Genomic DNA, 16,210 nt, shown 5'->3' on the forward strand with positions numbered 1-16,210 from the left:
TTCAGGATAGCTTCTCTTTTGATGACCACAAGTCTATTGGTTCTGTCTTCTAATCTGAATTTCAGTTCCTCATTTCCAAAAATATGCTGGTGTTTTCCAAATAGGTAACCTTATACCAACCCAGTTGCAGGAAGTTCCAAACCACATGTACCATTTTCCTCAAACTCAACCCCACTTCTCTTCTCAACTTCTTTATTTTTGTTAGCTATTACATCATATTACAACACAGTCACACACTGGAAACTCCTTGATCCTTCCTTTTCTGTCAGCCACCTATCAAGATGCTAGTTGATGATTTTCAAATCTCTCTCATAGTTTTTCATCTTCTCCATTCCTACTACCCCATCCTAGTCCAAATCTCTTGTTGCAGTTGAAGTTCAAAGGGTTTAAATCCTGTTCCTCCTCCTCTTCAAACCAATATTAGACAAATCTTTATAAAATTACTGCTGTAATCATATCACTTCCCTATTTGTTTCTTTTATAACCATTAACATGAACAAGTCTCAACTCTTGAGTCTGGGAGAAGATATTTGTAAACTATATGTATGATAAGGGACCAGTATCCAAAATATAAAAAAGGAGCTCATACAACTCAAAAGCAAGAGAATAAACAACCTGATTAAAAATGGGCAGGAGAATTTGCATAGACATTATTCATACATACAAATAGCTAACAAGTACATGAAAATTTTCTCAGTATCACTAATTATCAGGAAATACAAATCAAAACCACAGTGAAATACCGTTTCACACCTGTTAGGATAGCTACTATAAAAAAGACAAGTGGTGGGGGGTGGGAGGGACGGGGTGCCTGGGTGATGGACATTGGGGAGGGTATGTGCTATGGTGAGCGCTGTGAACTGTGTAAGACTGATGAATCACAGACCTGTACCTCTGAAACAAATAATACAGTATATGTTAAAAAAAAAGAAGGTAGTAGGAAGGGAAGAATAAAGGGGGGGAATCGGAGGGGGAGACGAACCATGAGAGACGATGGACTCTGAGAAACAAACTGAGGGTTCTAGAGGGGAGGGGGGTGGAAGGATGGGTTAGCCTGGTGATGGGTATTAAAGAGGGCACGTTCTGCGTGGAGCACTGGGTGTTATACACAAAGAATGAATCATGGAACACTACATCAAAAACTAATGATGTAATGTATGGTGATTAACATAACATAATAAAATTAAATTTAAAAAAAAAAGACAAGAGCTAACAAATACTGGTGAAGATGTGGAACCTTTGTGCTCTATTGGTGGCAGTGTAAATTGGTACAGCCACTATGGAAAACAGTATGGGGGCTCCTCACAAAGTTAAAAGTAGAACTATCGTATGGTCCAGCAATCCCACTTCTGGGTGTATGTCTAAAGAAAATGAAAACAGGATACTGAAGAGATATCTACACTCCCATGTTTATTGTAGCATTATTTATACTAACCAAGACATGGAAACATCCTAAGTGTCTATCAATGGATAAATGGACAAAGAAAATGTGATACTTATTATTCAGCCATAAAAAAATGAAACTTTGCAATTTGTGACAAAATGGATGGATCTTGAGGGCATTATACAAGTAAAATGAGTCTGACGAAGACAAATACTATATTATTTCACTTCTTTTTAAGATCTATAATAATTGGACTCATAGAAACAGAGGGCAATGGTGGTTCCCAGGGGCTGGGTTGGGGAGAGGGGAATTGGGAAGGTGTTGGTCAAACGCTACAGACTCTCAGTTATAAGATAAGTTCTGGGGATCTAATGTACAACATGGTGACTATAGTTAACAATGCTATATAGTATACTTGAAAGTTTCTATGACAGTAAAGATTGAATATTTGCACTGTAACCAGGAACAGCAACAAAATGGTAATTATGTGAGACAAAAGATGTGTTAACAAACTTTACTGCAGTAAACATTTTGCAATATGTATGTGTATCAAATCATCACATTGTACACCTTAATATTACAAATGTTGTATGTCAGTTATATCAATAAAGCTGGAAGGGAATGCAATATATTGAAATTTGTGAGATATGGCAAAAACATGTTTAGCAGAAGGCTTAAAACTTTAAATATTTGTGTTAGAGCAGAAAAAAAAAGATTTAATATCAGTGATCTAATTCTCTGCCTGAAGAAGCTAAATCAGGTTTCTTCGTGAGATTAAACCTACAAAAGTAGAAAGAAGGAAATAATAAATAATAGGAAATAATGAATAAAAAATACAAGTAGAGAAAATCAAATGAAACAAGAAGCCTTATTTCTTGGAAATATCAATAAATTGATAAATCTCTAACTAGATGAATTAAAAAGAGAACAAAAGTTATCAAACTTGGGATGGACTTGGAATGAGGTCAATGCTATAGACATTAAAATGATAATAAAGGAATATCATGATCAAATTTATAGCAATACATTAAACAACTTAAATAAAGCAGGCAAATTCTTTGAAAAATGCAACTTATCAAAACGGACACAAGAAGAAATTATACTGAACTAATGAATCATTGAACACTATATCAAAAACTAATGATGTACTATGCCTTGGCTAATTGAATTTAAATAAAGGACTAGGATGGATAGCCATTAAAAAAAACTTAATAATATGTCTATTAAATAAATTGTAATTATAATAATTTGGAAAACCTCCCTGAATAGGAAATTTCAGTCCCATAAGACTTCTGATTAATGCTATCAAATATTTAGGGAAAGATAATACCAATTTTATACCAAGTCTTGAATAAAATTAAGATGGAGGAAACATTTCCCATTCCCAACTTGTGTTATGTCAGAATAACCCTGATACCAAATTTGAAAAAGGTATTACAAATATATAGAAAGGTTAGTGTTCTTCATGAACATAGATGCAAAATTTCTTAGCAATATATTAGGATGTCAAATAGAGCAACCTATAAAATAATAATACATCATGAGTAAGTGAGGGCTTATCCCAGGAATATAAGATTGATTTAACATTTAAAAATTTTCAGTGTACATCCTTATGTTAACAAAATGGAGGAAAGAAATTATACAATCATCTCAATAAATATAGAGAAAGCTCCTGATAAAATTCAACCCTCATTGATAATAAAAATTCTTATTACACTAGGAATAAAAACAGCCTTTCTTAATCTCATAAAGCAGATCTATAGCTAACATTGTACTTAATGACAAAAATACTGAATGTTTCCTCCCTAAGATCAGTAATAAGGCAAGTCTGTATATTCACATTACTACTAATCAATATTGTCCTAAAGATCTCAGCCAATGAAATAAGGTAATAAATAATATAATAAAGGAAATAAATAATATAAAGGGCATAAAGATTGGTAAGGAAGAAGTAAAAATTGTCTCTATTTGCTCATGACATGATTAAGTATAAAATTTCAAAGAATCTACAACTACTAGAACTAATAAATTAATTAAGAAAATTCTCAAGATACATGGTTAGTATACAAGAATCAATTATATTTTTATATACTAGCAGCAAATAATTGAAAAATGAAACTTAAAAATTCTGTATATAATAAGATTATAAAATATTAAGTACTTAGGGATAATTGTGTCAACAGATATGCAAGACCTCTGTACTAAAAGCTATAAAACATTGCCGAGATAAAATAAAGACTTAAATAAATGAAGAGATATATCATATTCATAGATTATCAGACAATATTTTTGAGAGTCAGTTCTCCCCAAATTGATGTCTAGATTTAACACAATTAGAATTCCAACAGGTTTTTCTTTTTTAGAAACAAATGAATAATCCCAAAATGTGTTGTATTAGATTAGCCAAAACAGTTTTGCAAAAGAAAAGTAAACTCAAAAGAATCACAATATCTGGTTTCAGAATTTACTATTAATCTACAGTAATAAAGAAGTGAGGTTTTGGTGAAAGGTTTTTCCAGATTAATGGAATATGACGTAGGGACCAGAAAACCAGAAAGAGATCCGTGAATATATAGTCCTATGTTTTTGACAAAGATGTTAATTCAAAGAAAGGAGGGAGGCTTCAACAAATAGTAGTGGAGCACCTGAATAGACATGGAGAAAAAATAAAGTTCAACTCTGCTTAACATTAGATACACAAATTAATTCAAGATGAATTATTGTTCTAAATATAAAAGTGAAATTCTAGAAGAAATCATAGTAGACCAGTTTTGCATTTTAGAGGCAGGCACGTATTTCATACAGAGCACTAAATATTAAAGGAAAAAATATGATAAATTTGATCTTTTCAAAATTCAAAATTTCTCATCAAAAGCTAATGATGTAATGTATGGTGATTAACATAACATAATAAAATAAAAAAATTCAAAATTTCTGATCATCAAAAGATACCATTAAGAAAGTGAAAGGCAAATCATAGTTTGGGTTAAAATAGTCACAATACATGTATCAGACAAAGGACTTGTATACAGAAAAACAAAAACTATGTATATAGTTATACACACACACACACACACGCTACCAAACTCCTACAAATTAATAAAAAAACTCTATAAAAAGGGCATCAACTATACTTAAATCATAAAATTTTTTTAAAAGATCAAACAAATCAAAGTCACTTTACCATAGAAGATATACAAATGGCCAAGAGGCACATGAAAAGTTGCTCCATATCATTAGTTATCAGGGAAATGCAAGTTAAAACTACAGTGAGACGTCATTCACCCCACTAGAATGGCCAAAATTTCCAAAGACTGGTAATACTGAATACTGGTAAGACTATGGAACAACTCTTACATTGTTGATGGGAGCATAAAATGCTGGAATAGCTTTGGAAAACCTTTGCTGTTTTCTTATGAAGTTAAATGTACATCAACTTAATGACCCAGTAATTCCACTCCTAGGTATTTATCTAAGAGAAACGAAAAGGTGGATTTAAGAACATTAATAAAAACTTTATTCATGGGGCATCTTGCTGGCTTGTTAGGCATCTGACTCTTCGGTTTTAGCCTGGGTCAAGAACTAAGGGTCATGGGATCGAGTCCTGTGACAGGCTCTGCCCTCGGCTAGGAATCTGTTGAAGATTCTCACTCTCTGTCTCCCTCTGCCCCTTCCCCCACTCATGCTCTTTCTTTCTCTAAAATAAATAAATAAATCTTAAAAAAAAAACCCAAAACTTTATTCGTAATAGCCCCAAACTTTGACCAATGTAAATGTTCATTAATAGTGAGAGGAAAAACAAGCTGTGACTCATACACTATTAAGGATGAATCTCAAGGGAGGAGCAAGATGGCGGAGGAGTAGGAGACCTAAATTTTGTCTGGTCCCAGGAATTCAGCTGGATAGGGATCAAACCATTCTGAACACCTACGAACTCAACAGGAGACTGAAGAAAAGAATAGCAGCAACTCTCTGAACAGAAAAGCGACTACTTTCTGGAAGGTAGGACGTGCGGAGAAGTGAATCCCAGGCGATATTCGGGAGGATAGATGGCGGGGGAGGGGGCCTCCGTTGGCCGCTTCTGGCAAGTGATAGAGCCGCGGAGCACAAAATCGGACCTTTTAGAAGCTGGCTCCGCTGAGGGACGTCGCTCCAGTGGCTAAGCGGGGGGTGGAACCCTCACGGGACAGTGCGGTCTCAGGACCCTCGGGGTCACAGAAAGACCGGGGGTGCCTGAGTGCAGCAGAGCTCCCAGGTATCGGAGCTTTTGTTATTTTTCTTTTCTTTGAATTTCTCTTTTTCCTTTTTTAACCAACGTCTTATCAATCCCTTTTTAAAAATCTTTTTTATTTTTCATTTTTAAAGTCGTATTCTATCCCTTCATAGTAGTTAACTTTTAACTTTTGGTACATATATAAGTTGTTCTCTCTTTAAAATTTTGGGATACAGCTTCTTCTAAGAGATCAAAATATACCCTAAATCTCTAGTGTATGGCTTTGTTCTAGTCTCCTGCTTGATCACATTCTCTCCCCCCCCCTTTTTTAAATTTCTCTTCTTTCTTTTTTCAACCAACTTCTTATCTTACTAATTCCTTTTATAAAATCTTTTATAATTTTAATCTTTACAGTCATGTTCCATCCCTTCATCGTATTTACCCTTATTTTGTACATATATAAACTTTTCTTCCTTTAAAATTTTGGGAGGCAGTTTGTTCTAACAGACCAAAATACGCCCAAAATCTAGTGTGTGGCACTGATCTATTCACCAGCCTGATCATATTTGATCATATTCTTTTTTTTTTAACCTTTTTCTTTTTCTTTCTTTTTTCTTTCTTTCCCTTTCTTTTCCCCTGGTGTCAGGTCTCTTCGGATTTGTTTAGTGTATATTTTTCTGGGGTCATTGTTACCCTGTTAGCATTTTGTTCTCTCATTCCATCTATTCTCCTCTGGACAAAATGACAAGATGGAAAAACTCACCTCAAAAAAAAGGAACAAGAGGCAGTACTGACTGCCAGGGACCTAATCAATACAGACATTAGTAAGATGTTGGAACTGAGTTCAGAATGATGATTATAAAGATACTAGCTGGGCTTAAAAAAAAGCATGGACGATATTAGATAAACCCTCTCCGGAGAAATAAAAGAACTAAAATCTAACCAAGTAAAATCAAAAAGGCTATTAATGAGGTGCAATCAAAATTGGAGGCTCTAACTGCAGGATAAATGAGGCAGAAGAGAGAATTAGTGATGTAGAAGACCAGATGATGGAAAATAAAGAGACTGAGAAAAAGAGATAAACGACTACTGGATCATGAGGGCAGAATTCGAGAGGTAAGTGATACCATAAGATGAAACAATATTAGAATAATTGGAATCCCAGAAGAAGAAGAAAGAGAGAGAGGGGCAGAAGGTATATTGGAGCAAATTATAGCAGAGAACTTCGTTAATTTGAGGAAGGAAACAGGTTTCAAAATGCAGGAGGCACAGAGAACCCCTCTCAAAATCAATAAAAATAGGTCAACACCCCTACATCTAATAGTAAAACTACAAGTCTCAGAGACAAAGAGAAAATCCTGAAAGCAGCTCAGGACAAGAGGTCTGTAACCTACAATGCTACAAATATTAGATTGGCAACAGACCTATCCACAGACACCTGGCAGGCCAGAAAGGACTGGCATGATATCTTCAGAGCACTAAATGAGAAAAATATGCAGCCAAGAATACTGTATCCAGCTAGGCTGTCATTGAAAATAGAAGGAGAGATAAAAAGCTTCCAGGACAAGCAAAAACTAAAGGAATTTGCAAACACGAAACCAGCCCTCCAAGAAATATTGAAAGGGGTCCGCTAAGCAAAGAGAGAACCTAAAAGCAACATAGACCAGAAGGAACACAGACAATATACAGTAACAGTCACCTTACAGGCAATATAATGGCACTAAATTCATATCTTTCAGTAGTTACCCTGAATGTAAATGGGCTAAATGCCCCAATCAAAAGACACAGGGTATCAGATTGGATAAAAAAAAAAAAACAACAAACCAAGACCCATCAATATGCTGTCTGCAAGAGACTCCTTTTAGACCCAAAGACACCCCCAGATTGAAAGTGAAGGGGTGGAAAACCATTTACCATGCTAATGGACACCAAAAGAAAGTTGGGGTGGCAATCCTTATATCAGACAAGTTAGATTTTAAACCAAAGACTATAATAAGAGATGAGGAAGGACACTATATCCTACTTAAAGGGTCCGTCCAACAAGAAGATCTAACAATTATAAATATCTATGCCCCTAACATGGGAGCAGCCAATTAATAACAAAAGCAAAGAAACACATCAACAACAATACAGTAATAGTAGGGGACTTTAACACTCCCCTCACTGAAATGGACAGATCATCTAAGCAAAAGATCAACAAGGAAATAAAGACTTTAAATGACACACTGGACCAAATGGACTTCACAGATATATTCAGAACATTCCATCCCAAAGCAACAGAATACACCTTCTTCTCTAGTGCCCATGGAACATCCTCCAGAATTGATCACATCCTAGGTCACAAACCAGGTCTCAACTGGTACCAAAAGATTGGGATCATTCCCTGCATATTTTCAGACCACAATGCTTTGAAACTAGAACACAGTCACAAGAGGAAAGTCGGAAAGAACTCAAATACATGGAGGCTAAAGAGCATCCTACTAAAGAATGAATGGGTCAACCAGGAAATTAAAGAAGAATTAAAAAAAAATCATGGAAACCAATGAAAATGAAAACACAACTGTTCAAAATCTTTGGGATACAGCAAAGGCGGTCCTAAGAGGAAAATATATAGCAATACAAGCCTTTCTCAAGAAACAAGAAAGGTCTCAAATACACAACCTAACCCTACACCTAAAGGAGCTGGAGACAAAAAACAGCAAATCAAGCCTAAACCCAGCAGGAGAAGAGAAATAATAAAGATCAGAGCAGAAATCAATGAACTAGAAACCAAAAGAACAGTAGAACAGATCAACGAAACTAGGAGCTGGTTCTTTGAAAGAATTAACAAGATTGATAAACCCCTGGCCAGACTTATCAAAAAGAAAAGAGAAATGACCCAAATAAATAAAATCATGAACGAAAGAGGAGAGATCACAACCAACACCAAAGAAATACAATTATAAGAACATATTATGAGCAACTCTATGCCAGCAAATTAGATAACCTGGAAGAAATGGGTGCATTCCTAGAGATGTATAAACTACCAAAACTGAACCAGGAAGAAATAGAAAACCTGAACAGACGTGTAACCACTAAGGAAATTGAAGCACTCATCAAAAATCTCCCAACAAAGAGCCCAGGGCCAGATGGCTTCCCCGGGGAATTCTACCAAACATTTAAAGAAGAATTAATACCTATTCTCCTGAAACTGTTCCAAAAAATAGAAATGGTAGGAAAACTTCCAAACTCATTTTATGAGGCCACCATTACCTTGATCCCCAAATCAGATAAAGACCCCATCAAAAAGGAGAATTACAGACCAATATCCCTGATGAACATGGACGCAAAAATTCTCACCAAAAATACTAGCCAATAGAATCCAGCAGTACATGAAAAGGATTATTCACCACGACCAAGTGGGATTTATCCCCGGGCTGCAAGGTTGGTTCAACGTCTGCAAATCAATGTGATACATTACATTAATAAAAGAAAGAACAAGAACCATATGATCCTCTCAATAGATGCAGAAAAAGCATTTGACAAAGTATAGCATCTTTTTTGATCAAAACTCTTCAGAGTATAGGGATAGAGGGTACATACCTCACTATCATAAAAGCCATCTATGAAAAACCCACAGCGAATATCATTCTCAATGGGGAAAAACTGAGAGCTTTCCCCCTAAGGTCAGGAACATGGCAGGGATGGCCACTATCACCCCTGCTATTCAACATAGTATTAGAAGTCCTAGCCACAGCAATCAGACAACAAAAAGAAATCAAAGGCATCCGAATCAGCAAAGAAGTCAAACTCTCACTCTTTGCAGATGATATGATACTGTATGTGGAAAACCCAAAAGACTCCAGCCCAAAACTCCTAGAACTCATACAGGAATTCAGTAAAGTGGCAGGATATAAAATCAATGCACAGAAATCAGTGGCATTCTTATACACCAACAACAAGACAGAAGAAATGGAAATTAAGGAGTTGATCCCATTTACAATTGCACTCAAAACCATAAGATACCTAGGAATAAATCTAACCAGAGAGGCAAAGGATCTGTACTCAGAAAAGTATAAAGTACTCATGAAAGAAATTGAGGAAGACACAAAGAAATGGAAAACGTTCCATGCTCATGGATTGGAAGAACAAGCAATCTACACATTCAATGCAATCCCCATCAAAATACCTCCACTTTTTTCAAGGAAATGGAACAAATAATCCTAAAATTTGTATGGACCCAGAAAGATCCCGAATAGCCAGAGGAATGTTGAAAAAGAAAAGCAAAGCTGGTGGCATCACAATTCCGGACTTCAAGCTCTATTACAAAGCTGTCATCATCAAGACAGTATGGTACTGGCACAAGAACAGACACACAGATCAATGGAACAGAATAGAGGCCCAGAAATGGACCCTCAACTCTATGGTCAACTAATCTTCAACAAAGCAAAGAATGTCCAATGGAAAAAAGACAGTCTCTTCAACAAATGGTGTTGGGAATATTGGACAGCCACATGCAGAAGAATGAAACTGGACCATTTCCTCACACCACACACAAAAATAGACTCAACATGGTTGAGAAACCTAAATGTGAGACAGGAGTCCATCAAAATCCTAAGGGAGAACACAGGCAGCAACCTCTTTGACCTCAGCTACAGTAACTTCTTCCTAGAAACATTGCCAAAGGCAAGGGAAGCAAGGTAAAAAATGAACTACTGGGACTTTATCAGGATAAAAAGCTTTTGCACGGCAAAAGGAACAGTCAACAAAACTAAAAGACAACTGACAGAATGGGATAAGATATTTGCAAATGACATATCCGATAAAGGGCTAGTATCCAAAATGTATAAAGACATATCAAACTCGACACCCAAAGAACAAATAACCCAATCAAGAAATGGGCAGAAGACATGAACAGACATTTCTGCAAAGAAGACATCCAAATGGCTAACAGACACATGAAAAAGTGCTCAACGTCGCTCGGCATCAGGGAAATCCAAATCAAAACTTCAATGAGATACCACCTCACACCCGTCAGAATGGCTAAAATTAACAAGTCAGGAAACGACAGATGTTGGCGGGGATGCGGAGAAAGGGGAACCCTCCTACACTGTTGGTGGGAATGTGAACTGGTGCAGCCACTCTGGAAAACAGTACAGAGGTTCCTCAAAAAATTGAAAACAGAGCTACCGTACAACCCAGCAATTGCACTACTGGGTATTCACCCCAAAGATACAAATGTAGTGATCGGAAGGGGTACGTGCACCCCGATGATTATAGCAGCAATGTCCACAATAGCCAAACTATGGAAAGAGCCAAGATGTCCATCAACAGATGAATGGATAAAGAAGATGTGGTATGTGTACACACACACACACACACACACATACACACACACACACACAGGAATATTATGCAGCCATCAAAAGGAATGAACTCTTGCCTTTTGCATCGACGTGGGTGGAACTGGAGGATATTATGCTGAGCGAAATAAGTCAGAGAAAGACATGTATCATATGATCTCACTGATATGAGGAATTCTTAATCTCAGGAAACAAACTGAGTGTTGCTGGAGTGGTCGGGGGTGGGAGGGATGGGGTGGCTGGGTGACGGACACTGGGGAGGGTATGTGCTATGGTGAGCACTGTGAATTGTGTAAGACTGTTGAATCATGGACCTGTACCTCTGAAACAAATAATGCGTTATGTTTTTTAAAAAAGAAGATAGTAGGAAGGGAAAAATGAAGGGGGGGGAAATCGGAGGGGGAGACGAACCATGAGAGACTATGGACTCTGAGGAACAAACAGGGTTTTAGAGGGGAGGGGGGTGGGGGGATGGGTTAGCCTGGTGATGGGTATTAAGGAGGGCACGTATTGAATGGAGCACTGGGTGTTATACGCGAACAATGAATCATGGAACACTACATCAAAAACTAATGATGTAATGTATGGTGATTAACATAACATAATAAAAAAAAGGATGAATCTCAAAGCCATTATGTAGGACAAAAGCAGAAAGAAAGGAGTAATTACGGGATTTATACAAGAACAGGCAAAACTAATCTATGGGAAGAAATTAGTATAATGGTTGCCCGTAGTGGATGGGGATTGACTGGAAGAGAACACTGGATCTTTCTGTGCTGATGAAATATTGTTCAACTTATTTGGGGTGTTGGGTACATGCATGTGTCATTTATCAAACTTCACATTGTACATGGTTGTACATTTAGCATCTTTGCATTTTGCTGTATGTAAATTTTACCTAAACGTGAAAAATATTATAAACAAATATTGAATTCTAGTTAGTCCTTTTGCCTTTTGCAGTGCTATAGGATAGCAATTTCAAAACCGTATTCTCTGTATTCTAGGCATAAGCAAATGAGCAAATTATTAAGCATATGTGGAATATATTTCTCATGGTTAGAGAAGGGAGTTACAAGTGTGTAAAAAGGAAAAGTAAGGTGAACCGTGTATTATTGGATTGGAACTGGAGGTATCTGTGTGGGGGTGTGGAAAGAGAAATGGGGCAAAACATAAATAATGAGTGAATGTGGGTAACGGGTATATGAAATTCTTGCAACTTTTCTATAAATTTGAAATTATATCAAAATATAATGTTAAAAACAAAGCCATGGAGAGGAGTAAGAGGTTTGGAGCCCGGTTCAGAGAGAATTCATACAAAAAGAAAGAAAGAAAAATAAGAAGGGGGGCGCCTGGGTGGCTCAGTCGTTGAGCATCTGCCTTCGGCTCAGGTCATGGTCCCAGGGTCCTGGGATCGAGCCCCACATCGGGCTCCCTGTTCCGCGGGAAGCCTGCTTCTCCCTCTCCCACTCTCCCTGCTTGTGTTCCCTCTCTCACTGTGTCTCTCTCTGTCAAATAAATAAAATCTTAAAAAAAAAAAAGAAGGGATGTTCTCTATTATTTTCTTTATGCTTATATTCCTTCCAAATACTCTAGGGGAAAGTGGAGTTAAAAGGGCACAATAGAGGGCGCCTGGGTGGCTCAATAGGTTAAGCTTCTTGGTTTTGGCTCAGGTCAGGATCTCAGGGTCATGAGATCGACCACCATGTTGGGCTCCTTGTTCAGTGTGGAGTTGACTTGTCCCACTCCCTCCCCCTTTCCCCCTCCTTCCACTCATGCAAGCTCTCTCTCTCTTAAATAAAAAAATGAATGAATGAATGAATGAATGAATGAATGAATGAATGAATGAATAAGATTTCTTTTTTTTTAAAGGCCACAATACAGTTCCACAGGAGGGTCTGACATCATCCAGCTCAAGAAAAATGGCACCTGGAACAGAGTTTCTCAACACTGACTGCACCCTGGAATCACCTGGAGAGCTTTAAAATGATTCCTGGGTTCTACCTCTAAAGATCTGATGGAATTGGCCTGGTATGTGGCCTGGGCATTGAGATTTTTAAAAGCTACCCAGGTGATTTTAACGTGCAGCCAAGTGCGGGGACCCCTGCCTTGGAGGGAAGCCTAGGACAACTTCGGTGTCCACCAAGGAAAGAAAACCAGATGAAGTTACAAATTGTGTAGCCAGCAGAGGGGAAAAGGGTTTAGTTGGTTTGGACAACTGGGAGGAGGAATTGGGTGCCAGAGAGGAGGAAGCCATTGCTCAGCAGTTCCCACGGCTGCCAGAGCTACAAGCCTCTGTGCGTGACCTGCCATGCTTTTGAAGGCTGTCAAGATTTATATGTCTCGTATATCTTTTTCTCTCCTGAGTGTTGTAGGATTTGATCTGAGGAGAGCCTTCCTGGCAGGCAGCAAATGCCAGATCTCTACAAACATGCTTTCCAGTGAGGCTATTTTGGTAGGTTCCAATGCTTGGTACCAGGCAAAGCACTGTGTTCAGGGGCAAATAGAGCAGAGCCAGAAGGCACACACCAGCACTGGTATCCCGGGTACCCACTGAGCAAATATCTACCTCTCTTTCCCCCTACTATAAAGCAGGTTGAGTGTACATTTCTGAATCTGTGTATTTTCAGACAAAATGACCCCTATTCTCTGGTTCGTGTAGGAGTTTTAATTTAGTACCTCTTGAAGCTGAAGTGATGACACTTGATCTTCCAAGTCTGTCTTTTCATATCTTACATTTCCGTGAAATTTGTGGAGTTTGAAGAGGGTTATGTAATTGCCATAGTAGTGAATATTTTCTAATATTAAGCTAGCGCCTTTTTTAAGAAACAGGTTTAGCAGTCATGTGAAGAGCCAATCATGTTATCTTGGGGTTTAGATAGTATTTCATAAGTGGTGATTTCTCATGGTTTGGTTCATACCAAGCACAAATAAACTATAGTATACAAAGCATTTACACTGAGTACCTCACCTATATCATTCTTTTTCAAAACAAACTTAAAGAACCCATGCATGTCATTCTTGCCTAGGCCATAGATAGAGCTTTAATGATTTTATTCTACTATGGGTGAGTTCATTGACATAAAGTGGAGAGACCCTCACTTATGTCTACAGAAGAAACTGGGATAGGTTTCTGAAGGCTTTATGAACTATCAGAGGCATATTCATGAAGAGCTCATTTCGTGTCTGCTCTCAACATAGATCTGGAATCCTGGGATCTTCCCTGTGGTCTGCCCTTACCTTTAGGCTGCTCTGAACCCAGAGTAGAATGATCTCCACAGGTCTCCTTAGCTTGGCATTGCCTGAGAACAGGATTGCTGCATGTATCGAAGGACAAGCTGCTAGGATCCCTACACAGATCATTACCCTGATCTTGTTGTGCCACAGCATCAGGAAAAGCACTGAAATGAGGGCAGCACAGAATGACACCACATAGAGGCAGAGAAAGGAGACAAGAGATCTGAGTACTTTGCTATGGGCCTCCAGGCCGGGCTCACGGGAGTCCTTGGTTTTGGCCTTCATTATCCTCGTGTGCCTCCCCAGAGAGACAGTCAGCACCCCAGAAGAAACCAGAAAAAGCAAGAAAGGAGGAATGGACTCCAAGATGCAGAAGATGAAGGAATGATAGGAATTGAGTTTTGCAATTTGCAAATTGAGTTCTGTATTATTCATGAATAGCATAGTTGTGAATGCAAAGCCAGATTTACTAAAAAAGTCCCCCAAACAGAGGAGAGTGCAGATGGAAGAGAAAAGCATGGCACCCAGGAGCATCTGGGGGACCTTCCTGGAGACCCAGCTTGCCAAGCAGAGCAGGATGGTGTGAGAGAAACAGATAATCTTGGAGCAGGAGAGAAGACTCAGACAGGTGGTGAGCCAGAGCCCAGCTTGGTTTGTGATCATCCAGAGCATGATGATGGTCTGGTAGCTGAGGCTCAGTGGGTCCTTCATCCTCTGGAAGTATATAAGCTGGATGGCATCCAAAAACAGCAGCCCATGCAGGAAAAGCTGGGTGAGGCTGAGACTCAGAAGGTTAAGATCACAGTTGCTCAGTGGCTGCCTCCTCACCACATCCCAAAAAATTCATAAAGAAAATGAAGGCATTTGGCAGGATCCCCGCTGCAAGCTCCAGGGCTTAAAAGAATAGAAATGCACTCTTGACTTCATAGGACACAGTTATGGCAGGAGTCAGGGTCAATATGATGTCTGTTCTTACTTGGTTAATCTAAGGCTCAACATACCACCCAGCAGAGAAGGGTCAGTGTACGTTATAAGCCAGGACCTCTCCTTCACAAGGCATCAGGCTCTTGCTCTAGATCTATCCCACAGTGAATGCATAAAAATTTCTGACGGCAAACTTAGAATAGGGATATTGTTGCTTTGGAATATCTCTTGGATACACACTGGGGTTCATTATAAGAGCAGAGGAATGATGGTTCTTTCTCTTGGGTGATGCAGAAGCTTTTAATAAACTAGGTGTGTCCATATAGCAGACTCCTCAGAGGGCCCTGGCACAGCATCATGGATGCAAACAAGACAGGGTCTCAGTTTTCTGAGTCCGGTTTTGCATGCCCACCTGGACCTGCATGGTAGAAGAAGGGAGCGGGATTTGCTTATGGGTTTGAAGGGAACTGGCAGCAGGCAAAGCATATCTTCTTGATGAACTAAGGTTTGAAATGGTGCCTCTTTCCATTTGCATGCCTTCTTCTATCACCTCTGAGGCATGACTCTTATCATAGACTTTGTTTTTAATGTGGATGAATGCATGGTTCTTCCCCTGGCATCAGCACAGGAGTTAAGACTGCCATTGCTGAAGATTTCATTCAAGCATCATCATTATGCCAAGCACTGTGCTGGCAAGAGGAGCGTTACCGTGAACAAGGCCAGCACCTGCCATGAGGGGAGGAGGTAGGGGGTGATCTGGCCTGGATTATTGCAGAAGCCTTTTAACTGCTCACTCTGCTTTCCACTCCCCACTGCCTTACCCCATTTTCTGCAAAGCAACAATAGTGATCCTGCTAAATATAACTAAGATCATGTCATTGCTCTGTTCAAGCCTTTCGGGGCCTCTCATTTCTCTCACCATAAAAGCAAAGTCCTTACATACCTAATCAGGTCCTCTGTCCTTTCTTAGATGTCATCCATGATACTTGCTTCCTCCTTCACTCCACACCAGCCAATGGGCCTCTTTCATGTTCTGTGACTCACCACGCATGCTCCCACCTCAGGACTGGTGTGCTTGCCCTTCCCATTGCCCAAATTACTTTTCCCATACAT

General features: G+C 38.7%; 1 protein-coding gene across 1 annotated transcript; it reads right to left on the reverse strand.

Moving 5' to 3' along the window:
- Positions 1-14,128: 14,128 nt before the first annotated feature.
- Positions 14,129-16,210, reverse strand: TAS2R38 (taste 2 receptor member 38). Its single transcript, XM_027574712.2, is given in 3 exon segments — positions 14,129-15,013; positions 15,015-15,158; positions 16,142-16,210. Coding segments are annotated over 3 exon segments (1,098 nt in total).

Source organism: Zalophus californianus, chromosome 12 (genome assembly GCF_009762305.2).
Source record: "Zalophus californianus isolate mZalCal1 chromosome 12, mZalCal1.pri.v2, whole genome shotgun sequence".
Lineage (NCBI taxonomy): Eukaryota > Metazoa > Chordata > Mammalia > Carnivora > Otariidae > Zalophus > Zalophus californianus.